At 40.7% G+C, this 24,957-nt stretch overlaps 1 protein-coding gene across 1 annotated transcript in view; it reads left to right on the top strand.

The window, feature by feature from the left end:
* Positions 1 to 782: 782 nt before the first annotated feature.
* Positions 783 to 24,957, top strand: part of CEP41 (centrosomal protein 41) — a 42,446-nt gene continuing 18,271 nt past the window's right edge. The window contains exons 1-2 of the mRNA XM_021699376.2: positions 783 to 830; positions 14,035 to 14,098. Coding sequence (XP_021555051.1) covers positions 798 to 830; positions 14,035 to 14,098 — 97 coding nt within the window. The 5' untranslated portion in view covers positions 783 to 797. The remainder of the gene's footprint in view (positions 831 to 14,034; positions 14,099 to 24,957) is intronic.

Raw genomic sequence — 24,957 nt, 5'->3', positions numbered from 1 at the left:
CAATGGTTTCCATGACAACGGGACTGGATCTTAGTCATCCTCCCATCCTCCACAAAACCTACTGCAGCTTTTCTCATAAGGTGCTTATTAAATATTTGTTAAATGAATGATGAATCGCAGAATAGTGTGTGCGCTTTGCAATTAAGGCTGCCGTTCTCTAGCTAGCTAAAAAGCTTTTAAAGCTACAATAATTACTGTACTTACCCATGATATTTTGCATAATTTGCATATTAACTTAACCCGAAAATAATAAACTACAAATTCCCATTCTTGCTGAACCACCCTGTCTCGCATCTTTACCCTATTGTAGAAGTAGCCCAGATGTTTGCTTAAGATGGCCTTAGGAGGGGAGGGTGCCCCCTGTGTCATATACGTGCCTGAACATTAACTAGAAAGACCTGTTTTCCCCCTTGAAGTCCCCCTCCACCGCCTTCTGCTCTCCGGCCCTTCCCCCTCCCTGGGCTCCGCGCATCGGCTCACGCGCAGGCGCTAGCCTGCCCTTCCCCCGCGACCCTCTTCCCGCGCTCCGGCAGCAGCCTGCGGGGCCCTGCCGAGAGCACAAAAGGCCTCGGCAGCTGGCGTCCCCCCGTTGCCTGTGGCAACCACTGAGCGGCGTCTCGCTCTCCCTTGACCTTACAATGAGAGAGTAAAAAGGGCCTCCATTGGCTAGCCGGAGAAGGGAGGCCAATCGGAGTAGAGGTTGTAAAGAGGCGGCCGAGAGAGGTTGTGGGGGTAGGAAGCTAGGGTTAGAGGCTACCGGTGAGGCTAGAAACCCCGCGTGGTCGGTTGGAGGAAATATGTCTGTCCGGAGGCACATTGGGAATCCTGAGGTGAGGGCCAGGTCCGGATCCGAGAGCCGGAGGGGGCGGGCGCACCGGAAAAGGCTCCACGTGGGCAGGGAAGAGCAGCTAGCGACTTCCGCCGGCCGGAAGGCGGGAAGCGGCCGGCGTGAGGAGGGCTCTGGAGAGCGGAGGGAGGCGGGGCGGGCCTGGGGGGGGTCTCAGAGCCGAGGCCGTTATCCGGTGGTGAGAGGCCACTCTCCCGCACATGCTCGCTGTGGCCTGGCATTTGTCGCCCAGAGGAGCCAAGTGCACGAAGACACAGCCCCTTCCCTCAAAGGGCTTACAGTCTAGGCGTGGCAGTTACACAACATAACGAACATATGCATGAACGCCCCGAACACTAAAGGAGCAAAATCAAAAGGAGCCATCATTTCTGATTATGGGGATACAGGAAGAGTGGGAATAAGCAGATCAAGCCATTTGGAAAGGACGCAGAATATGACCTTAGTTTACCCTCTTCCCTATAGGACCATTTCCTTTCTTGTCTGTTTCACCCCTAGGGCCCTGCTGCATTTGTGGCAATTAATTTCAACAAATGTTTATTGGACTCTTACACTGCAGTACGTGCTAGAAATACAAAGAGAGTAAGACAAGGCATTTGTCCTTTAATAAATTCAGTCTAGTGAGGGAGACTTGGAAACAGAATTTGAATGCGATGTGGTTGGGGGACAAGTTGAGAGAGCACAGAGGAAAGATTGGACTCAAGGAAGTGAGGGAAGGGTCCTGGAGATGGCCTGAAATGGCAAGGTGGGTAGCCAGGTGAGGAAGCATCTCAAATAGAGAATAGCATGAGCAAAGATGAGGAGGTGTGAAACGTGGGAGTGGACAGTTCCCTCTAGAGAAGCTGGAGTAAAGCGTGGAAGGGCCTTCTGTGCCTTGCTAAAGTACTTGGCCTTTATACCGAACAGGAGTTGCAAATTATTTCATTTCATGGTGGATGTCTACGTGCTGTGTTGAGGAAAATTGTGAGGCTCTGCAGAGGAGTACCATGATCAAATATAATCTCGACCATGAAGGTGGGGGAGGTAGGTGTGGAGAGTGGCAATTTGTCACATATTTATCTTGCCTGCTGGTCTGAATTTAAGACGTTTTGAGGAGTTTTAAGTAACCGAGTGATGTGGTCAGATTTGCATTTTAGGCAGAGGGCTGTAGCCACGTTGTGGAGAAAGGAGGAGGCCAGGACTGGAGGTAGGCAGATTGGGTAGGTGGTATTTACGATATAGACCTAAAGGAAGGTCATGGAACATGGGACAGAAATGAGAAATATTTAGGTAATTAAATCATTAGGACTTCATGATTAGCTTTGAGAAATGGGATTGGAATGGATGACTTAGTTTCCCAGCTTGGGCTACTCATCAGTGCCCATGTCATTAATGAGATCAGGAATGTGGGAGAAAGAGGAGTATAGGGGGATAGGAGCTGGGATGCTCTGTGTGGTCATACATTTGTGTCCTAGAGGAAGATGTCCAACTTTCTTGTGTTGGTGGAGCATATTGTCCAGTAATTTCTTGAAAAAGAGTGCATGAGAAATAACTTTTCTATTTATATCTAAAATGTTAGGCATGTCTGAAAATGCTGTTATTCTGCCTTCACATTTATTTCCCTGCAAGTTGGGTGGAGTATAGAATTCTTGGTTGGAAACCATCAGCGTTTTGAAAACATTGCATTATAGTTTTCTAGCATCCAGTGTTGCTGTGAAGTCCAAAGCCATGCTGTACCTTTGTACTTGACTTGATTTTTCCTTTTTAGAAGCTTGTAGAATCTTCTCTATGTTACCAGTGTTGTGTTTCACAAAGATATTCCTTGCTATGGGTCTCTTTTCACTCATTTTGGTGGGCACCAGAAATGCATGTCTTTCTATTCTGTGAAATTTTGTTGAATTATTTTGTTGTTGACTTCTCCTTCCTATTTTCTCCATCCTCTTTTTCTTGAATTCATTATTTTCATGTTGCTTCTATAAGACTGGTTCTCTAATTTTCTTAAACTTTATTTCCTGTTTTCCACATCTTTGTCTTCTTGCTCTCTTTCGGAGATTTGTTTAACTTTATCTTCTAATCCTATTTAATTTCTGCTGTTGTGTTTTTAATTCTTTTTTTTTTAAGATTTTATTTATTTGCGAGAGAGAGAGAGAGAGAGAGAGAGTGCACGAGAGGGGGTAGGGTCAGAGGGAGAAGCAGGCTTCCCACTGAGCAGGGAGCCCGATCCGGGACTCCATCCTGGGACTCCAGGATCATGACCTGAGCCGAAGGCAGTTGCTTAACCAACTGAGCCACCCAGGCGCCCCTGTGTTTTTAATTCTTAAGACCTCTGTTTTGGACTCTGATGTCCTTTTAAAAAAACATTTTATTTTGATGGGGCACCTGGGTGGCTCAGTCGTTAAGCGTCTACCTTCAGTTCAGGTCATGATCCCAGGGTCCTGGAATCGAGCCCCACATCAGGCTCCCTGCTCTGCGGGAAGCCTGCTTCTCCCTGTCCCACTCTCCCTGCTTGTGTTCCCTCTCTCGCTGTGTCTGTCTCTGTCAAATAAATAAATAAAATCTTAAAAAAAAAAATAAACATTTTATTTTGAAATAACTGTAGATTCACAGGAAGTTGCAAAAATAGTACAGTCCCATGTACCTTCACCCAGTTTCCCCCACTGATTATATTTTATGTAAGTATAATACAATATCAAAGCCATAAATTTGTACAGATTGACATTTGTAAAATGTGTGTATAATTCTAGGCTATTTTTTCACATGTGTAGATTTAATATAATCAAGATTGCATGTGTTTAGATTTATAATCAAAATACAGAACTATTCCATCACCAGAAGTATCTCCCTCATACTACCCCTTCCTAGTCATTTCCACTTTCCTCTGCCTCACCATCCTAACCCCTGGCAATCACTAATGTGTTCTCCATTTCTGTAATTTTGTCATTTGGAAATGTTACATAAATGGAATCACATGATATGTGACCTTTTGAGATTGGCTTTTTTCACTCGGAATAATGTCCTTGAGACACATTCAAGTTGTTGCCTATAGCAATAGTTCATTCCTTTTATTGCTGATTAGTATTCTGTGGTATGTATGTATAACAGTTTGTTTAACCATTCAACTATTATAGGCTATTTTGGTTGTTTTCAGTTTGAGGCTATTATGAATAAAGATATGAACTTTTGGGTACAGCTGTTTGTATGGATGTTAATTTTCATTTCTCTGGGATAGATGCCTGGGGGTGTAGTTGCTGGGTTGTATGTGAGCTTACATTTAGTTTTTTAGAAACTGCCAAACTATTTTCCAGAGTGACTGTACCATTTTACATTCTCATCACCAGTGAATGAGAGATGAGTTTTTGCACATTCTTGGCAACATCTGGTATTGTCAGTATTTTTATTTTAGTTGAGTTTTTTTGTTTTTTGTGGGGTTTTTTTGTGTTTGTTTTTAGAGAGGGAGTGAGGAGGGGGGAGGGAGGGGCAGAGGTAGAGGAAGAGAGAATCTCAAGCAGGCTCCACGCCCAGCACAGAGCCCAGTGTGGGGCTTGATCTGATGACCCTGGGATCATGACCCGAGCCAGAATCAAGAGTTGGACGCTTAACTGACTGAGCCACCCAGACGCCCCTATTTTAGTTGTTTTAGTAGGTACACTGTGACATCTCATAATGGTCTGAACTTGTATTTCCCAAATGGATACCGAGGTTGAACATCTTAAATTTTTTCATGTGCTTATTTGCCATACATATATCCTCTTCAAAAAAATATCTCTTTGTATCTTTTGCCTAATTTCTAATTGGATTTTTTTACTGTTGTTTTGTGTGTTTGCTTGTGACTGTGTAAATATTGATTATTGCCAAAGCAGTGATCATTACAGTTACATTTTCTTTCTTACTACTTTTTGTTTTTCTTGGAGTTCCTATCTACCTTTATTTTTATTCTATACTATTTCTAAATTTTTATAAACAATGTAGGAAAATTTTCCTACATCACTATTTATCATTTGTTTCCAGTTATCTTTTCCAAAATGTTCTCTGTGCATTTGTGTGTGTGTATCTGTGCACTTGTATGTGTCGAGAGAGTTTTATTTTGTGGTTTTCTTTTACCCAAATGTTATAACATTATATATATGGCTTTTTGGCTTGCTCTTTGTACTTAACACTAAGTCTTGGAGATCTTTCCATGTCAGACAAATATAGGTCAACTTAATTCTTTTCTTTTTTTTTTAAAGGTAGCAAGGATTGCGCTTTTTTTTTTTAAAAGATTTTATTTATTTATTTGAGAGAGAGAATGAGATAGAGGGAGCATGAGTGGGGGGAGGGTCAGAGGGAGAAGCAGACTCCCTGCTGAGCAGGGAGCCCGATGCGGGACTCGATCCCAGGACTCCAGGATCATGACCTGAGCCGAAGGCAGTCGCTTAACCAACTGAGCCACCCAGGCACCCTAATTCTTTTCTTTTAACTCTTACATAAGTACTTGGTCTTGTTGTAGAGCAAAAGTTTTTTTTTTAATTTTTGTTACTTGTTAAATTTTAATGTTTTTACTAACAGCATTATGAGATATAATTCACCCATCTAAAGTATACAATTCAGTGGTTTTAATATATCACAGAGTTGTGCAATCATCACTAATTTTCATGACACCAAAAAGAACATTTTCATTACACCAAAAAAATTCTGTAACCTTTGGCTATCATTCCCCAATTTTCCCATTGTCTCCCCTATCTAGTCTTGACAATCACTAATCTACTTTGTCTCTATATTTGCCTGTTGTCTACATTTCATATAAATGAGTCATGCAAAATGTGGTCTTTTGTGACTGGCTTCTTTAATTAACTTAGAATAATGTTTTAAATTATAATGTTATATCATGTCTTCGTACTTCATTCCTTTCTACTGCTGAATGATATTCCTTGACATAGACATACATATTTTATTTGTTCTTTCTGATGGACATTTGGGTTGTTTCTACTTTCGTGCTATAATGAATGATGCTACTATGAATATTCATGGACAAGTTTTTGTGTATGTGTGTTTTCGTTTCTCTAATGATAGTTTTTTGAAATATTTTTTTCCCCTGCATAGTCTATTTCCTTCCTATTGCTATTTTTCTTTTTGTTTTGTTGGAGATTAGTATTAGTTAACTCAGGCTGCCATAACAAAATGTCACAGACTGGGTTGCTTAAACAACAAATTTATTTCTGGCAGGCAGTTTTGGAGTGCTGGAAAGTTCAAGATCAAGGTGCTGGCCAGTTTAGTTTCTGGTGAGAGGTCTCTCTTGCCTTGCAGATGGCTGCCTTCTCATTGTGTATTCCTAGATTTCTTTCTGTGTGTACTTGTAAAGAGGGGGAAGCTCTTTGGTGTCTCTTTTTGTAAGGACACTAATCCTATTACACTTGTGCCCCACCCTTATGATCTTCTTTAACCTTAATTACCTCCTAAAGGCCCTGTCTCCAAATACAGTTACACTGGAGATTAGGGCTTTGTGTGCCCCCAAAATTCACAGCAATGTTCTGAGGCTTCTTTTAATCCTAAATTATTAATTTATGTTTTTGAGTTAGAAACTTAAACAGGTGATTGGGATCTGTGTATCTGAGAGGGGCTTGCTGATGGTGAGCCTAATTACAGGAAGATCTCACTGGGCCATGATTTGGGCGACTATCCTCCCAAATCTACACCTTCAGCTCTTTTCTCTTAGGCTGGTGATTTTCCTCAGAGAATTCCCTCATTCTCCTGAGAGTAAAAGCCTAGCTGAATTCCTGGAGGAATTAGGGCTAGGAGCTAAATCTCAACATTAGTTTGCATCATTCACTTAATGCCCCTATTTTCAGTAATGATATCTCTACCTTTCTCTGTCTAAAGACCTCCCAGTCCAGAAATCCTTCTCAGGGAATAAATCTATAGATAGCTACCGTGGTGGGGGAGGGGCAGTCACCCAGTAGCACACAGGGGACAGGGATTTGGAGATCAAGTTGCTTCTCATCAGCCTTCAAACAATCTTCCTTATTTCAGCCACTCCTTTTGCTCCCCACTCCTGGAGGTGCTTGAGGCTGTCAATTCCTAAGCCTTTTAAGAATTGTTCTTGGCTTTCCCTTGAGTCAGTCAAGTCATTTTCACTGTTGATCTGCTTTCTAGAATTCAAAAATCTATTGCTGTCACTTCTCCCGCTCTCTCTGGTTTTTTGAACTCTATGTCCTTAAAATAGAAGACAAAATTGAGGTTTTGGAAGGAAGTGATTTTAAATGCATGTGTTCAATATGCTATCTTAACCCAGTAGATCATGATCGGTAATTATTTTATTTGTAATCTATAATTATTTGCTTATTTCTGGCATACTTACAAGAACAGAAACTAGGGTCCTTGTATGTATTGTCCCACTGCCTGGCATGCAGTAAACATCTGTTGAGTGAGTAAATGAATATATGCCTGAGCTGGGAGGAGAAGTCAGGCCATAGTTCCCTACTTGGATATCAAGCATATAAATGGAATTAAACCTAAGTGTGTGGCTCTCAGAGAACCTGTAGATTGAGAAGATGGAATCCTGGGGAACACAGTGTTTAAGCAGCTGACAGAAATGATCCATGTGTCATTGGAGAATCGGGGAGAGAGATATCACTAAAGGCAAGGGAGTGGAAACTGAAGAAGGTGGGGCTGTGTGACACTGTCAAAAGGTACAGAAAGGTGAAGTGAGTTAAAGAATGGAAAGCCACCATTATATTCAGCAATTAGGGGATCTCTGATGTTGGCGAGCTGCCACAGGAACCATACTAGAATGGTGGGGACAGTAGCCATGTTGCAGTGGATTGAGGAGTAAAGTGCAGATACCTGGAAGGCATTCCAATTATATATTAGAAAATATATTCCAGTTATATATTGATTCATTGTGAATCACCTCATGTTTAGTGACTTAAAATAATAGTCATTTTATTATGATCTCTATGGTTCTGAAGGTTGACCAGGCTCAGTTAGGTGCTGCTTATTTGGCATCTCATGTGGTTTTGCAGGCAGACAGAAGCTGGGGCTAGAGTGATCTTGAAAGCTTCTTCAAGGCCATTGATACAGTCTGTTGGCAAGTACCTCAGCGGGGGCTGTCAGCCATACCACCTACAAATGGCCTTTTCCATGTGGCTTGGCCTTCCTCACAACATGGTAGCTGAGTCCCAAGAACAAGTGTCCCAGGAGAACCAGGTGGAAGCTGTATTGCCCTTTATGATCTAGCCTCAGAAGTCATAAGGCAGCACTTTCATCCAGATTCAAGCAAGGGGGGGGGGGGCATTGGCCCCCTGTGGGAGGAGTTTCAACATCACAGCGTAAGTGAGATGGGAAATTCTCTTGCAAACATCTTGAAAAATACAGTCAGCCATAGGTAGTAGCTGCTAGCGAAGTAGGGGCTGCTACATGTGCATACAGGGTCAAGGTTGGTGTTTGAGATCAGTAGAATTGGACCAGATTAAAATTGCCATTTAAAAAAAAAATGTTCTCCTTTCAAAGACCTATGTTAAATGTAAGATTGCCTTAAATGAGATTCTTTTCAAGATTGAATTCATTTCCTTCATTTTATGGACCTCCTGTCTATACAAAGGAGGTAAGTAGGGAAATTCTGAACAAAATGGCATAATGGTATTTTAAAAAATCCTTTAAATGTAAATCTTATTATATATGTTGCAGTTGAAATACAACCAACCTTGGGAGTTTCATTTTGAGAGAGGTGGGAAGTCAGAAAAGCACATTCATGTTTGAACAATTTGAGATTCAGACTATCTCATTCATTTTTTAGTGATTTGCTTTCAGAAAAATCCCATTGTTGACTTCTCATTCTTCTCCCCTCTCCGACATCCATGTATTCAATAAAGCCCGGTCTTACTTTGCATATGTTAGTAATCTGCCAAAATACTCTTGCAATGATACGGCTCACAGCTCAGTATTTTTGTTACCTTCTGTTGTCCTCATGGCCTCCTCCAGACCCTCAGTGTACATTCAGTCTTCTCTACTTGGAGCCTACGTGTCCATGTCCTACCATACAGCACAGGATTTCATATCACCCCCGGTGTATGAATGCTCCCTATGCTTCGGATTCCTAGAGCATCCCACGGTGCCGGCGTGCGCACTGTGTGCTGCTCAGGGCCCAGAGCCATCTTCATCCTTTAGGCTGTCCTTACTGCTCACACTGGTGGGAGGCCCTGCAGCAGGTAGAGACATCCAAGAGGTTGAGCCGCGTCCCAAGCGCAGGAAGGGAGGAGAGTGATTCGTACAAAGTGCTGTCATAGTCTGGGCAGGAAAGAGATTTCCATCTGCCCGGGGCCTTCACAGTAGTCTTCTCGGAAGGTAAGTCTGTGCTGGGTCTTGAAAGCCGAGTAGAAATGAAGTCGCTGGGGTGTCATGGGTAGACAGGGAGGACATTATCTTTGGACCCTTTCTAAGGATGTAAACCCTCAAATGGTCTTTGACATTTTTCATTGCTCACTGATAATACCACAGACATGAACCTTCTCAGCCTCCTCCCTCCTCCTGATAAACTTCATCATGACCACCTATCTGATATCTTTACCTTAAATACATAACCAGAGCTGAACCTTGCACCTGGGCTCTGGGCCTCATCCTCTCCCACTCCCTCCTTTCCATACCTTCCGGCTTCATTTCCAACGCCTCCTGTCTAGCCTCTAAACATCCTCAAATCTCTCCTTTCTTCCAAAACAAAGCAACAACAAAAACTAATTCCTTCGCAACTCTCAAGGAAAAAAAAAGGCCATCTGGCTACTATCTTCTTTCCTCCCTCCCCGTCTCATACAACCTGCTGTTTTTGCTTCTGCTTCTGTCAATTTACTGTAACCTCATCCACCAGGGTCGTCAACAATGTCCTGCTTTGTTCAATCCAAACTTACTTTGTTATTCTCTTACTTGACCTGCATTCTTGCTCACTTGTTCATGTTTGACCTCTTGTTCTCAGACTTGACAGCATCGATCACTGTTGACCACTCCCTTCTTCCTGAAACTCTTCTTTACTTTTCACGACCCACTTTCTTTTGGCCTCTCGTGAATCTCATGCACAGTGCTTTTCTCTACCTGACCTTAAGTGCTGGGGGTTTTTCTTCTCCGTCTTACACAATCTCTGATGGTGATTTTGTCCAACAACCCCCAGATCTTATTTCTGCAACCCCAGATTTCTCTCCTGATCTCAGACCCAAACAGCCAGCTTACCACTTCCATTTTGGACAACCCGCAGATACCGCATACTCAACATGCCTCAACGTGAAAAACATTAGTCTTTCAACTGATGCTTCCTCCTTAAGTCCCTTTTTTGGGGAATGATATCACTGTCCTCCCCCTGTTCTACCGGTCAGTTTTCAATCATATTGATTTTACATCTTTAAAGATTTCTTGAAACTGTCTCTTCTTCCTCATGTCTACTGTCACTTCCTTAGCACCACAGATGTTTCTTAGCACAACTGCCTCGTAACTGATCTTCGAGCCTCCATCCTTGACAACGATCCCATTAGTTCTCCAGAATGCTGCCAGAGTGAGCCTCCTAAAATGGAAAGATAATCCCATCACTTCTCCTTAAACTTCCTTCGATGACTCCCCAGTCATCTGCACTAGGGTTTCTCAACTTCGGCACTATTGACATTTGGGGCCAGCTCATTCTTTGCTGTGGGGGACTTCCCTGTCATTGTAGGATGTTTTGCAGCATCCCCAGCCTCTACTCACTGGATACCAGTAGCATCCCCACCACCACCACCCAGTTCTGACAACCTAGAATATCTGCAGACATTGACAGTCGTCTCCGGGAGCAGGGGGAGCAAAATTGCCATCTACAGGGGAAAAAATCCTGGTTTCTTAGTGTGGATACAAGGCCCTTTAGGAACTGCCCTCCCTGCCTCTTCAGCCTCATCTGACCCCATGATGCCCTCTATGCTTCAGGTCTACCCAGAAACCCTGCCGCTTCCACCCATTACTCCTTTAGTCTGACTAATTCTCTTGGCCGTCAGATTTCGGCCCAGAAGTCAGTGCTCAGGACATAGTTCTTGACTCTTTTACTCACGGTCAGGTCCCGATCCCACAAGCTCCTGTTGCACTCCCTGCTTCCCTCTCCTTTTCATCATGTAGTGTGGTATCTCTTTGTTGGCTTGTCTTCCTTCCCAGCACCACCAAGAGCTGGATGGCTGTGTGTCCTCGGCAGAGCGGCTCACTCCTCCAGTAAAATGTTGCCTGAATGGTTAGTGCTCAATAAGGCTTTGTTGAATGAATGAATAGTCCTTGAAACAGCTTCTTTTCTCAGCTCTTTCACTTTCCACCATTCCATCCTGTTTGTGTAATTGAAAAAAGCCAGTTGGTCAGTAGGTCAAGAAACAGTCACCCCCAAAGCAAGAATTTTAAGGAAAAAAGTATGGCAGTTCCATAAAATCTATGGTAGTCTGCTTAGAGTGAAGCACCAAGTTTTACGTTGTGGTTGGCACTAGAAGGTCAGGAACAAGAAGTGGGTCCAAAAGGGGAAAATGGAAAAGAGACACTACATTTTTCTACTTGCAGCATATGGATTTCTCATTAGTCTCTGTAAGGGAAAACCGGGAGCAGGAAGGGCCCAGCGACTGCAGCTGTCCACACTCTCTCCCCCCATCATTCTGCTGCCACCACACCTGGTCCCCAGAGACATCCTCACTTCTTAGCTATGTTGGCTTAGGTATGGACAAATCCCCTTGGTTCAGCAGACACTAGCCTGGAGTTTTTCAAAAGACACTTTGCTAGGAAACTAGTGGAAAACAAAACAAAACAAAAGTAAAAACAGGAAATAGCATATAGAAATTATGAAAATACAGAGTACAAAAAAAAATTAAAATCCCTTAGCCTAAGATAACGGAATTCTACTATTAGCTTTTCTTGACTCAGTTTACCAGATGCATGTTTTCCCTGGTTTTTTTGTTTGCATTTTTGGGTTTTTTAGATTTGTTTTGCTATGATATTGTCTTCCTCTGGGGGATCTTATTCTAAAGTTCCCCTTTCCAGTCTTTAAATATTTCCCTTCTCTCACTGCAGAATCTTTTATCTTCATCTAGGAAGGAGTTGGAATTGATGTTAGAGTCGATTTCTCTTAAAGACAGCAGGTTACTGGACAGATGGAGACCGGAGTTTTCCAGTCTTTCTGTAGGAATGAAATAGCTCAGGGTTTCCACACACATACACACACACATCTGAGGCCCAATGCTAAGTATTCACTTGCCTGGAGTGAAATGGAAAACACAGACAATGTCACGAGTTTTTTAATAACACTAAAGGACCAATCTTTTTATTCTGGGATTTTTTTTTCTTCCTTACTTTTTAGGTATTAAAATGGCAGGTGCTAGTTATGAGGTTTTGTGCTTTTTTTTTTTTAATGTCCTTTCTTGGCAAAATTAAAAGTTGTTTTTTCTCTATAGGTGCCCCCAGTTTTAAAAAATTCTTCCTGGTCTCTGAAATCTAAAACTCTGGCCAGCAGGACATGCTGTAGTTAACTGTGTTTTCAAGGGCAAATGATACGGGTTTTAAAGTTTGGTGTTCTCCACCTGATTTTTTTTTTCTTCTTCTTTCTTTCAGCCGGTAGAGCAAATGACTCTTAATCTCGGGGTCCTGAGTTCAAGCCCCACATTGGGTATAGAGATTAGTTAATAAATAAATAAAAATAGTTTTTGAAAATAATAATAAAGTTTGGTGTTCTCTTCCAGGGAACCAGGTCATTACTATAAGATACTCTGCACTCTGTTTTTTTTTTTAAGATTTTATTTATTTATTTGTCAGAGAGAGAGCTCAGCAGGCAGAGGGAGAAGCAGGTTCCCTGCTGAGCAGGGAGCCTGATGATGTGGGGCTCAATCCCAGGACCCTGGGATCATGACCGGAGCCGAAGGCAGACGCTTAACTGACTGAGCCACCCAGGTGCCGCTATACTTTGCATTCTAGATACTCACTTGTTGACTCCATATCAGTAAATGTGCCTACCACATACTAGGTCCTGGGTGAATACAGATATGCATAAGTCATTGTCCCTGCCTTCGAGGAAATCTAGAGAAGCAGCTCGGGGTGTAAACAATGGTATAGGGTACTCTGGGAGCCAGGGAGAAGAAATGCCTGATTCCACCTCGGACGGCTTACAGAAAAAGTAAGGTTCTGCCCAAGGACAAGTCAAGGAAAGGCATTCTAGGCAGACGCTTGCTAAGCCTTGGAGACTTGAGTGAGCGCAGCAAGTTAGGGAAGCACTCGGGCAACGTCAACATGGGAACGTGTGTGAGGGACGGGAGATGAAGCCAGAAATGTATTGGCCAGTTTTAATTTCATATTCTACAGCTGCCTGTGACTGAGCATATGATGTTCATCCTTGTAGGCCAGAAAAGGCCTGAGCAAGAAAGCTGTATCTTGAAATGTCAATTCACCAGCCTTCCCTCACTTGAATGGCTTTCGCCAATGCCCCTGAAACTTAATATGTGTAAATGTCTTGTGCTTGGACTTAAGAGTTCACTCCCCGAGTACAGGACAAGGAGACCTGACATAGCCATTTTTTGATGACCACAAATTCACCCTGGGCCTGTGATGAGCCTCGGCTGCCCCAAGAGCAGATGCCATCATGGTGACATCTGTGGGGCCTCAGACTCCAGGCAAGCAGCAGGGGAGGACTGCCAAACCGGGTCCTGGCCCGGCGGCATCTGGGCATGGTGCTCAGGTCTGGGTCCAAGTGCTACTTTTCAGGGCAGATGTGGATAAAATCTAGAGCGTGTCCAAAGGAGATGGCCTAGAAATCGTTGTGCAAAGAGTAAAACTAAAAAGAAGGGTGAGAGAGCTGTCTTTAGTTATTTTCACAGATTTCTTGAGGCAGGGGTGTGTGGGGGGGGGGGGGCGTGTCTTATTCTGGGTTGTCACAGTGGATTGGATGGAACTTAGAGGGAGACTAATTTGGCTCAATGTCAGAAATAATTTTTTAAGAGTTTTTTTTTCCCCCGAATTACAGTGTGCTATGATTTTATTTTGATAAAAAATGAAAATATTTTGACAGAAACAAGATAACCATCTTCACCTGTGGAAATGCTGAAGAGTCCTCGATTGAGGGGACAGTTGGGCCTCTAGAGCGCCTTCCTTCTTTAAACTGGATGAAATTTTAGCATCTGTTCTATTTTTTAAATATCTGATTCTTTCCCACCTTTGTTGCCCTTATTTTTACATTAACTCAATTAATTGTGAATTTTCTTATTTTTTAGTATCTGACCAAAAGAATACCACAAAATCCAAGGTATCAGCATATCAAGTCAAGACTGGATACTGGTGAGTAAATACTAGAAAATTAAAACTTAAAAAAAAAAAGATCCAGTAACGAATTACTGGCAAGAAGCAGGCTGTTACGCCTGCTGTCAATCAAAGCTCAAAGTTTCTCTGTTCTCACCCCCTGGCCTTCCAGGCTCAGGCTTTATCTTTGAAAGCTTTTTTTTTTTTTCAGATTATCAGTAAAAGTTTCCATTTACATAACTTAGCTTCTTATAAATCGAGAAACTGATGAAAACCTTGTTCAATAAGTTACAAGGCTGAGGCTAAATAAATATCCGGGGGTGGGGGAGTGGACCTCTCTTTTGGAGCACCTTAAATATATTCCTTTAAACTCCGAGTAATAGATAATATTTGTACACATTTGTTCAATTCAGTATTTGCAGAGTGCCAACTACATGCAAAGTTATGGACTAGGGGACATAGAAAGATGAGTGTGAATTGTGACTTTTGCAGTCAAAGAGCTTATTTTCAAGTGCAGGCAGACAGACCTGAATGAGTAACTAAAATATCAGAGAAAACTCAATTCGTGCTTCAGTTCAGGTAAAATGAAATTTAAGAGTCGCATTGCTTATTTCCAAGCTCTTAACATTCTTCAGTGTCATGATGCAGACCACTCCCCAGGTCCCTAGTGGATCTGCAGGCTTGTGAGATTTTGATTTCTTATTCGTTTCGTTTTTCAACCGTTTAAAGTCTGCTGTGGCGAATCCATTCTATTGAGATGGTTTTGCTAGTGGATTGGGGCACCACATGCCTTTGGTAATGCTGAATTTGCCACCAGTAACCTGAGGACAACTGAGGAGATACAGACGAGATACTGACTTGGTTTAAATCTCATTCATTTTGTCTTTCTTTCCTCCAGTCTCCTTCGAAATTACTGTCTTCCATTATGCAAGTTTGCTCATATAAAATGAACTTCAATGGAATGTTTTAAATGAACCACCTTTGCAGATACAATTTCTTGGGACCTTTCTTTCAGACATTTCCAAGCTGTACAGATATCTATCCTTGCAAATAGCCTGTTTGATGGGAGGTAGAAAATTTTATCTCCGTTTTTGAGGAGGAGGAAATTGTGGCAGAGATTGTGTGATTTATTTGAAGTTCAATAAAAGGAGGCAGAACGAGGATTTGAATGCAGGGTGAGGAAGTCGATGATGCATCAAGAGACCTGGTGTGAAGCCTGGCCACTGTCTCTTTGGCCAACTGTCCCAGCTTTTCCCCCAGCCTCATTCCTTCTACCACAAATGCCTCCACCTCCTCCATCTCTATCCCCCCCGCCCCAACTGCACCTGTGACCCACTCTCTGGAATAAGCTACTCTGTGAAGGAAGCACTTTGATTAAAAATGCCATATATTTCTTCGAGGGGTCCAGATAACATTTAAAAGACAACTATAAAGGAATGCATTTCTCTTAGAACCTTCTTAAAATGAAAATTTTTAAGAGCTGAGGTTTATTTCAGATACATAGATTTGTCTGTATCTTCATAGGTTTTTCTCCTAGAAATTGAATGGGGATTTGTGAACAAAAACCCATTTCTTTCCCTTCCATTCCTCAATTCATAACCAAAATTTGACTTAATAATAAATAGTACCTGAAATTAATTTCAGTTTTTTTAAATTGAGATACTTCAGTCTGCTTTTTAGAATTCATAGTAATTGCCTATAGCCTTTTATATCCTCAGAGTTTTAAACTAATGTTTTCCTAATTAAACTTTTTATTTTGAAGTAATTGTAGATGCACAATTTTAAGAAATCATACAGAGAGATTCCGTGTACCCTTCACCCAGTTTCCCACAGTAACATCTTATGGAAACTATACAGTATCATAACCATGGTACTGACATTGATACATACAAGTCTAGATAGAGAACATTTCCAGCACGCAAGGATACCTCATGTTGTCCTTTTAGAGGCATATCCACTTTCTACCCTCACCCTCTCCTTAACCCCTGACAACCACTGATCTGTTCTTCAATTCTATAATTTTGTCATTTCACTGATGCTATAATAAGTGGAATCATACAATATGCAACTTTTTTTGAATTGGCTTTGCACTCAGCATAATTCTCTGGAGATTCATTCAGGTTGTTACATTTGTTAGTTGATACCTTTTTATTTACTGAGTAGTATTCCATGGTATGGAAGTGCCACAGTTTGACCATTTATCTGTTGAAGGACATCTGGATTGTTTCCACTTGTTAACTATTACAAATACAGGTGCTATAAACATTCATGTTTTGATTTTTGTTTGAGTCCAAGCCTTCATTTCTCCCAGATAAACGCCCAGAAGTGCAATTACTGGGTCATATGATAGTTGCATTTGCAGTTTTTTGAGAACTGCCAAACTGTTTTCCAGAGTAGCTAGACCATTTTACATTACTACCAGCAATGAATGAATGCTCCAGTTTCCCCACATCCTCACAGGCATTTGGTGGTGTCGCCATTTTTAATTTTAGCCATTCGGATAGATGAGTAGTGGCATCTCCCTGCAGTTTTGATGTGTGTTTCCCTGATGGCTAACAATGTTGAACAGGTCTTTGTGTACTTATTTGCCATCTGTATATCTGACTCAGTGAAGTATCCCTTCATGTCTTATGCCTATGTTCTAATTGGATTGTTTGCTCTTTAACTTGAGTGTGGAGTGTTGCTTATACATTCTAGCTACCATTCCTTTGTTGGATGCATGGTTTGCAAATATTTTCTCCAGTCTCTAGCTTGTCTTTTCATTCTCCTGACAGGGTCTTTTGAAGAGCCTATGTTTTTAATTGTGGTGAAGTCCAGTGTATCAGTGTTTCCTTTTCTGGATCATGCTTTTGCTGTTAAGTCTAGAAACTCTTTGCCGAGACTAGACCCAGAAATTTTCTATCAAGGTTTTTTCCTAAAAGTTTTATTTTACATTTAAGTCAACAATGCACTTCGATAAATAAATTTAAAAATTAAGGAAAAAAGGGGGGGCACCTGGGTGGCTCAGTCGGTTAAGCATCTGCCTTCGGCTCAGGTCATGATCCCAGAGTCCTGGGATCAAGCCCCATGTCGGGCTCCCTGCTCAGCGGAGAGTCTGCTTCTCCCTCTCCCTCTGCTGCTCCCCCTCTGCTCCTGCTTTCGCTCTCTCTCAAATAAATAAATAATAAAAATATCAAAAAAAAAAAGAGAGAAAATAATACATTTTGAGGTAATTTCTGTACAAGATATGCAGCTTAGATCAGAGTTAACTTTTTGCTTATGCAGCTTAGATCAGAGTTAACTTTTTGCTTATGGACGTCCAGTTGCTCTAGCACCATTTGTTAAAAGCCTGTCTTTCCTCTACTGAATTTTGCACATTCACCTTTGTCAAAAAACAGTTTGGCATATTTATGTGGATCCATTTCTGGGTTCTCTCTTCTGTTCCATTGATCTATGTGTCTGTCCCTCTGCCAATATCTCACAGGCTTGATTAAAATTGGTTAGACTGATTACTCCCACTTCATTTTTCCTTACACATTATTTTAGCTATTCCAGTTCCTTTGGAATCCATGTAATTTTAGAATAATTTCATTTACGTTTATGAAAAAAGCATTGCTCTGATTTTGATAGGCGTTGCACTGAACCCATATATCAATTTAGGAAAAATTGACATCTTTACTATGTCGAGTTTTCCAATCCATTACTATAGTACAGTAGTCCCCTCTACCCCGCATCTGGGATTTCACTTTCCAGTTTCAATTACCCACGGTCCGGAAGCAGACACTCCTCCTCCTGATGTATCTCAGAAGGTCGAAAGTAGTTTCATGCTACATCACAATGCCTATGTCATTCACCTCACTTCTCATCACGCAAGCATTTTATTATCTCACATCATCACAAGAAGAAGGGTAGAAGATGTTTTGAGAAACAGAGAGACTGCTTTCACATAACTTTTATTGTAGTATGTATCATAATTGTTCTTTTTTATTATTAGTTATTGTTGTTAATCTCTTACTGTGCCTAATTTATAAATTACACTTTATCATAGGTATGTATGTTTAGGAAAAACACAGTACATACAGGGTTTGGTACTATCTGTGGTTGCAGGTGTCCATGGGGGGGATCTTGGAATATATATCCCCTGAGGATAAAGGGGGGGACCATTGTATGTCTCTCCATGTGTTTAGATCTTCTTTGGGTTTCTTTCATTAACACCGTATAGTTCGCTGCATAAGTGTCCTGTACATGTTTTGTTAGATTTACACCTAAGTATTTCATTTTTTGTTTAGCAATGGTAAATGGTATTGTCTTTTTAATTTTGGTGTCATCGTGTTCATTGCTAATGTATAGAAATACAGCTGATTTTTGTATGTTTCTCCTGAATCCTAGGACTTTGCTAGATTCACTTATTAGGTACAAGAGGAGTTTGTTTGTTTGTTGGGGTTTTTGGTTGTGGTTTTTTTTTTTTTTTTTTGTAGATTCCTTGGGCTTTTCTCATAGATTCCTTGGGCTTTTCTCTGTAGACAGCAATGTCATTTACAGAAAAGAAGTTTTATTTATTCCTTTCCAGTCCGTATATGTCTTTTATTTCCTTTTATTGCCTTATATTGCACTGGCTAGGACTTCCAGAACTATGTCAAATAAGAGCGATAAGAGTGAATATCCTTGCCTTTTCCCTGATCTTAGGGAGAACACATTCAGTCTTTCATCATCAAGTACAAGGTTAGCTGTACCTGATTGAGGAAGTTTCCTCCTATTCCTGTTTTTCCGAGAATTTTCCATCATGAATAACTGTTGAATTTTAACAAATGGTTTCACTGCATCGATTGATATAATTATATGATTTTGTCTTTAGCTGGTTAATATGGTGGATTACCTTGATTTGCAAATATTGTACTATTGCTGCATCTATGGACTAAACCTCTCTTAGTCATGGTGTGTAACTCTTGTTATATATTGCTCAATTCTATTTATTATTGGGCTAAAGATTTTTGTGTTTATATTAATGAGGTAGATTGGTTTGTAATTTTTTTTTGTGGGGGGAGGGGGACTGTCTTTGTCGAGTTTTAGTAGCAGGGTAACACCAGCATCATAAAATGGGTTGGAAAGTATTTCCTCTTGTTCTGTTTTTGGGAAGATATTGTGTATTATGAATTATACACTTTAAAACGGTGACTTTTAGGGGCACCTGGGTGGCTCAGTCGGTTAAGCGTCTGCCTTCGGCTCAGGCCATGATCCCAGGTCCTGGGATTGAGCCCCATGTCAGGCTCTCTGCTCAGCGGGGAGTCTGCCCCTCCCCCTGCTCATGCTCTCTCTCTCTCTCTCAATTAAAGAAATAAAATCTTTTAAAAATACCTTTAAAAATGCATTGATGTTCATTTTATTGCTCAGGATATGGTCTATCTTGGCATATATTCCATAGGTACTTGAAAAAATGTACATATGTGTATTTTTGCTTTCTATATTCTTCTTTCCTGAGGTTTCAAGGTTCATTCTTTTCCTTTCTTTTTTTTTTTTTAATACTTTTTTTTTAAGATTTTATTTTATGTAATCTCTACACCCAATGTGGGGCTCAAACTCACAACCCCAAGATCAAGAGTCACACACTCCACTGACTGAGTCAGCCCAGTGCCCCTACTTTTCCTTTTTGATTAGAGAACTTTCTTTAGCCATTCTTTAGGGTAGGTCTGCTGGTAAGGCCTACCCTAAAGAACCCTACCCTAAAGGTAAAACCTCTGAGTTTCCCTTCATCTGCAAAATGTCTTGATTTCCTTTCGTTCCTGAAGGGTATTTTCTCTGAGTGTGGGAGCCAAGGTTGACAATTACTTCCTTTAAGCACTTCAGCAATATTGTTCCACTTTCTTCTGGATGCCGTGATTTCTGATGAAGAATCTGCTATCAGTTGAACTGTTTTTCCCATATAGGTAAGGTGTCATTTTTTTCTCTTGCTGCTTTCAAGGTTCTTTTTTTCTTTAGTTTTCAGAAGTTTGATTATGATGTATCTTGATGTGGGTTTCTTTGGGTTTATCCTGTTTGGCATTCACTGGGCTTCTATGTACATCTATAAATTTATGTTTCTTGTCAAATGTGGGAAGTCTTCAGCCATTATACCTTTGAGTACTTTCCCATCCCCACCTCCTTGATCCTCTTTCTGGTGCTTTGATGTCACCTCATCATAGCCCAGCAAGGATAGAAATCAAGCCCGCACGCCCCCTCCCCCACCCCAACCTTTGCTGACAGGTGAGGGTGATGTTTGGTTGGAGTAAAGCAGTTATTGTCTGACAGTTTTCTGGCTTGCTAGGCTACCCCTTCCCTAGGCCTTTGGGTGGGGACAGCAGGCTTTTGTTAGGGATTTTTTTTTTCCTCTCTCTCCATTGGTGTTTCTGGATCCTGGCTTCTTTAGCTCCAAGTCTAAGATATATGAGGCAAACAAACAGACAGACAGACAGATAACACAAAAAGCCAAGTAACCCAACTATCATGCCATTTCTTGGGTCCTGAGGTCCCCAGTCTGCCTTCCTCTCTCTAACCTATCAAGTCTTCTTTTCTATTTTATAAATAATGTCCAGGGTTTTGGGTTTTTTTAATCAATTTTTTTGATAATTGATGTTATTTTCTTAAATTGAGATATAATTTACATACCATAAAATTCACACTGTTAACCTTTTAAGCGGTTCAGAAGTTTTTAGTACATTCACAAAGTTGTGACACCATCATCATTCTAATTGCAGAACGTTTTTGTCATCCCAAAAAGAAAGCCAATATCCAAGAGCAATCACTTCCCATTCCTTACTTTTTCCAGTCCCTGATAACCACTAATCTGCTTTCTGTATCTGTGAGTTTGCCTATTCTGAACATTTCACATAAAAGGAATCATGTAATATGTGGCCTTTTGTGTCTGGCTTCTTTCACTTAGCATATGGGTTGAAGATCTGTCTATGTTGCAACATGTATCAATACTTCATTATTTTTTACTGCCAAATAATATTCTATTGTATAAATATATTCTACATTTTGTTTATCCACTCGTCAATTAATGGACATTTGGGTTGTTTATACTTTTTGGCCATAATGCTGCTATAAACACTAATGTACAAATTTTTGTGTGAATATATGCTTTTAATTCTCTTGGTTATATACGTAGGAGTCACATAGGACCGTATGTGGTAACTCTGTGTTTAATTTTTTGAGGAATTGCCAAACTGTTTTCCAAAGCAGCTGTACTACTTTGCATTCTCACCAGTAATGTAGGAGGGCTCTTTTTCTCCACATCCTTGATGATGCTTGTTACTGTCCATCATTTTGATTATAGTCATCTTTGCGGATATGAAGTGGTATCGCATTGTGGTTTTGATTTGCATTTTCCTAATGACTAATGATGTTGAGCACCTTTTTATGTGCTTATTGGCATTTGTGTATCTCCTATAGAGAAATACCTATTCAAATCACTGGCCTAGTTTGTACTTGTTTTTTTTTTTTTTCCTATTCCTGTGTTATAAGAGTTCTTTTACATATACTGGATACTAGACCCTTATCAGAAATATGATTTGCAAATACTTTCTCCCATTTTGTAGGTTGTCCAGTGTTTTTGTTGTACTTAGCTGGAGGAGTAAAATACATCTACTTCATCTTCCTGGAGTAAGAAGTCTCCCAAACTAGTCTTATAATAGCTTTTGGAAGGGCCAAAGTGTACTTCATTGCTTAAAACTATTTTAAAGTCAGTGTGGGGCTATCCTAGTGTTCGATTTTTTTTGTTGTTTCAAACTTAGAAATTATTTTAAAGTCAATTTCAGGGGAGGATTTTTTTTTAAAAGATTTTATTTATTTATTTGACAGAGAGAGACCAAGTGAGAGAGGGAACACAAGCAGGGGAAGTGGGAGAGGGAGGAGCAGGCTTCCCGCCGAGCAGGGAGCCCGATGCGGGGCTCGATCCCAGGACCCTGGGACCATGACCTGAGCTGAAGGCAGACGCTTAACGACTGAGCCACCCAGGAGCCCCAATTTCAGGGGAGGATTTTAATGTTTTTTTTTTTTCTATGCATTTTTGTGACTTCTCTCCCCGTGTATTCAGAGAACATTTCCACTTGTTGTGCCACGGCTGGTTGGTTATGTGCCACGATACATGTCCTGTTAGCTCTCTGGGTAGCCACTGGGGCCTGGGGCAGCCAGCATTTACACCAGCGTTTTGCTCAAATATTATCATTTATATGTGTGCCAACAGGTGCAAAGGGTGAGGAGTCCTGGTTAAGAGCAGAAGAGTAACCTTATAGCCCCGTGAGAGTAAGGAGCCCCTGTCTATGGTATGTTTTTAAGCTCTGCAGTCAGAGCAGTGAAAATAAGCACAGGTATGAGTGAGCACTCCTCATTTCTAGGCTAAATAGATGGGTCTTTAATCTTTTCTTACCAAACAGTGAGCAATTCAGAGTTAATCACAAGAAATCAAGAATTGCGTGGTATCTCCAGTCTTCACCCAAATCACCTCCTGAGTTCCTCAAAGACTGCTGTCTTCTTCCTGGGTAAAGATTATTTTTTATTTCTATGCTTCTGACTACTTCTCCTATAAACTCAAACACTGCTATATAGCCACAGCTAGAAATACCAGAATCATTTTGAACTTCAAATATTTCTTTTGTTCCATAGGTGCCTGGGTGTCTCTTACCAGCTCCACAGCCTTGCCAGACTGTGCCATGAATGGATTATGCTTCTGACGAAATCCCTGACGGCGTTTTGTTGGGTCTCCACCGCAGGGTTCTTGTGTATTCTCAAGCACCCTCTCTGGGTTTCCCTTCCGCAGCACCACAGGCTGATGAAGGGACACTTTCCAAACCACAGGGCTCTCCCTTTCTCAGTGTCCTACACTCTTTCATCGCCTGCATTAGCCTCTCATTTCAATCTCTATCCAATCTAATTTCAAACGTCCAGTTTGCTAAAATTCTGTAGATTTTTCTCCACTGCGTCTCTTCTAGCCTTACTTTTAATTTTTTAAAAATTCACATTACTCTTGTTATCTCCACACAAACTAGTCATGTCCTTTTTTCTTCTTTAGTCTCTACTTTGTCTGAATATTTGCTAATAGCCTTGATCTTAAGCACTCAAACTCATTACCAGACTAGGTACTCTTCACTTTTATTTGGTATTTAATTCTGTTTTTTATGTCAAAGGAAGAAATGTATGTAAAAGCCTTTTATAAACCAGAAAGCACTATACACTCATATAACTTATTGAGATTAACAAAAGACCACTGTGCCGCTTTTCACGCTTTCCGCTCCCTCTGAGCCAAAAGAACTTCTCCGTAGAGGAGGGAAATATTGAAGAAAAATAAAGCAATGGAGTTGTCTCTTAGCAACTGAGTTCGTGCCTTATAAATCTTGCCCACTTTAGATTACTGCTGCTCAAAATCACTTGCTTTCCTTACTGACTCAGTGCGAATAATGTTATTAAATTATAGGAAAACAAAGGGAAAAAATCTAACGAACGAGTCACTCCGTTTATCGATTGTTCTCTCTCTTGCATAGCACTATTGATAGAGTTGAGTTGTCTCTTTCTCTTGATTCTAATTGCACAACTTTTATATATATATATAAGTATATATATAAATATATATATATCTTTTTTGCAATTTAAATTATAAACTAAGTAGAAGCTAAATACCACCTTACACATTTCGAGGTTACCCGAGTCTTGAAATAATATGGATGTTACATAGGTAGTATATAACATATACTATAATAATAATCAAGTTGTGCATAGCTTAAAGAAAATCAGGTGTCCAAAAACTCAAGCCAAATTGGGGCATGATAATTTGTGTTATAAAATAATTCATTATAAGGATTCTTCAGGTAATAGATCTTCATGGTATATTTCACTTAGCAAATAATTCCAAGTACCTTTTATGCTAGACAATGGAAGAGGTGTGTGTGTGTGTGTGTGTGTGTGTGTGTGTAAATAGTCTTTGGCTTTCAGTATCAGAAGGTAGATAAGACTTGCACACAAATAAGGCGGTATAATGATAAATGCCTTGTGAGTACTGAGCTGAGTGCTGTAGAAGTTCAGAGGAGGGAAAGGTCACTTCCAGCTGGGTGAGCTATTATGATTACGTGGACAAGATGACATGTTAGAGAACAGAAGACCAACGGAGAGTTTGTCAAGTTTAGTAATTAAGGCAAGATTGAAGAGGCAGGATAAGACGTTGGCGCCTTTAGCTCTAGAACAAGGAGTTTAAACTTTAGTCAGGAAGCAATGGGGAGCCACTGACATTTTTTTTTTTTAATCAAAGTCTTGTCTTGGAAAATTTATCTAGCAGTAATGTGTAATTTCAGTTAAAAAAAAAAAACTGGTTTGCTGATAGTCATTTAAGCTCCTTTTGTATGAAACAAAGCTGCATTTATAAATAAGCCAATTGTAGAATTGATTCATTTCTAGTCTTTTTAAAAGGTAGTCAAAAGCCTATTTTCAGATGCAATTAGATCCAGTAAGATAAGCTGCGTAGTTAAGATGTAAGCGTTCTATGAAGTGGGGTACAATACTACATTTCATATTTTCTAAAATCATTTTTAAGGATCTTTTGTGTCAGCTATTCCTAGTGTCTTTCTCCAGCTGCAACAATGCAGAAATCCTCCATTTTCTCTTTTTCCCCCCTGCTTCGATAGAATGAATGTCTATAATGAAAAGACCTTCTTATCGGTCGCCCTCTCAGATTTGTGCTTAATTTTGCCAAATATTTGTATACCTCTGCAAAAGACTGCACTTGCCTGCCTTCTCCTTTAGTGGGAGAAACAGACAGTAGGAGCGCCGGCCTACCTCACAGGGTTGGTGTGAGGCCCTGCTGGTACAAAGATGAAGTGCTGTGTAAATACTCGGAAAATGCTGATAATTGATTAATTGAGAAATGGCCTTCAGACACTTTGCTAGTGGAAACC

The sequence above is a fragment of the Neomonachus schauinslandi genome, chromosome 12 (genome assembly GCF_002201575.2).
Source record: "Neomonachus schauinslandi chromosome 12, ASM220157v2, whole genome shotgun sequence".
Classification (NCBI taxonomy): Eukaryota; Metazoa; Chordata; class Mammalia; order Carnivora; family Phocidae; genus Neomonachus; species Neomonachus schauinslandi.
This window is presented reverse-complemented; position numbering and strand designations above follow the sequence as displayed.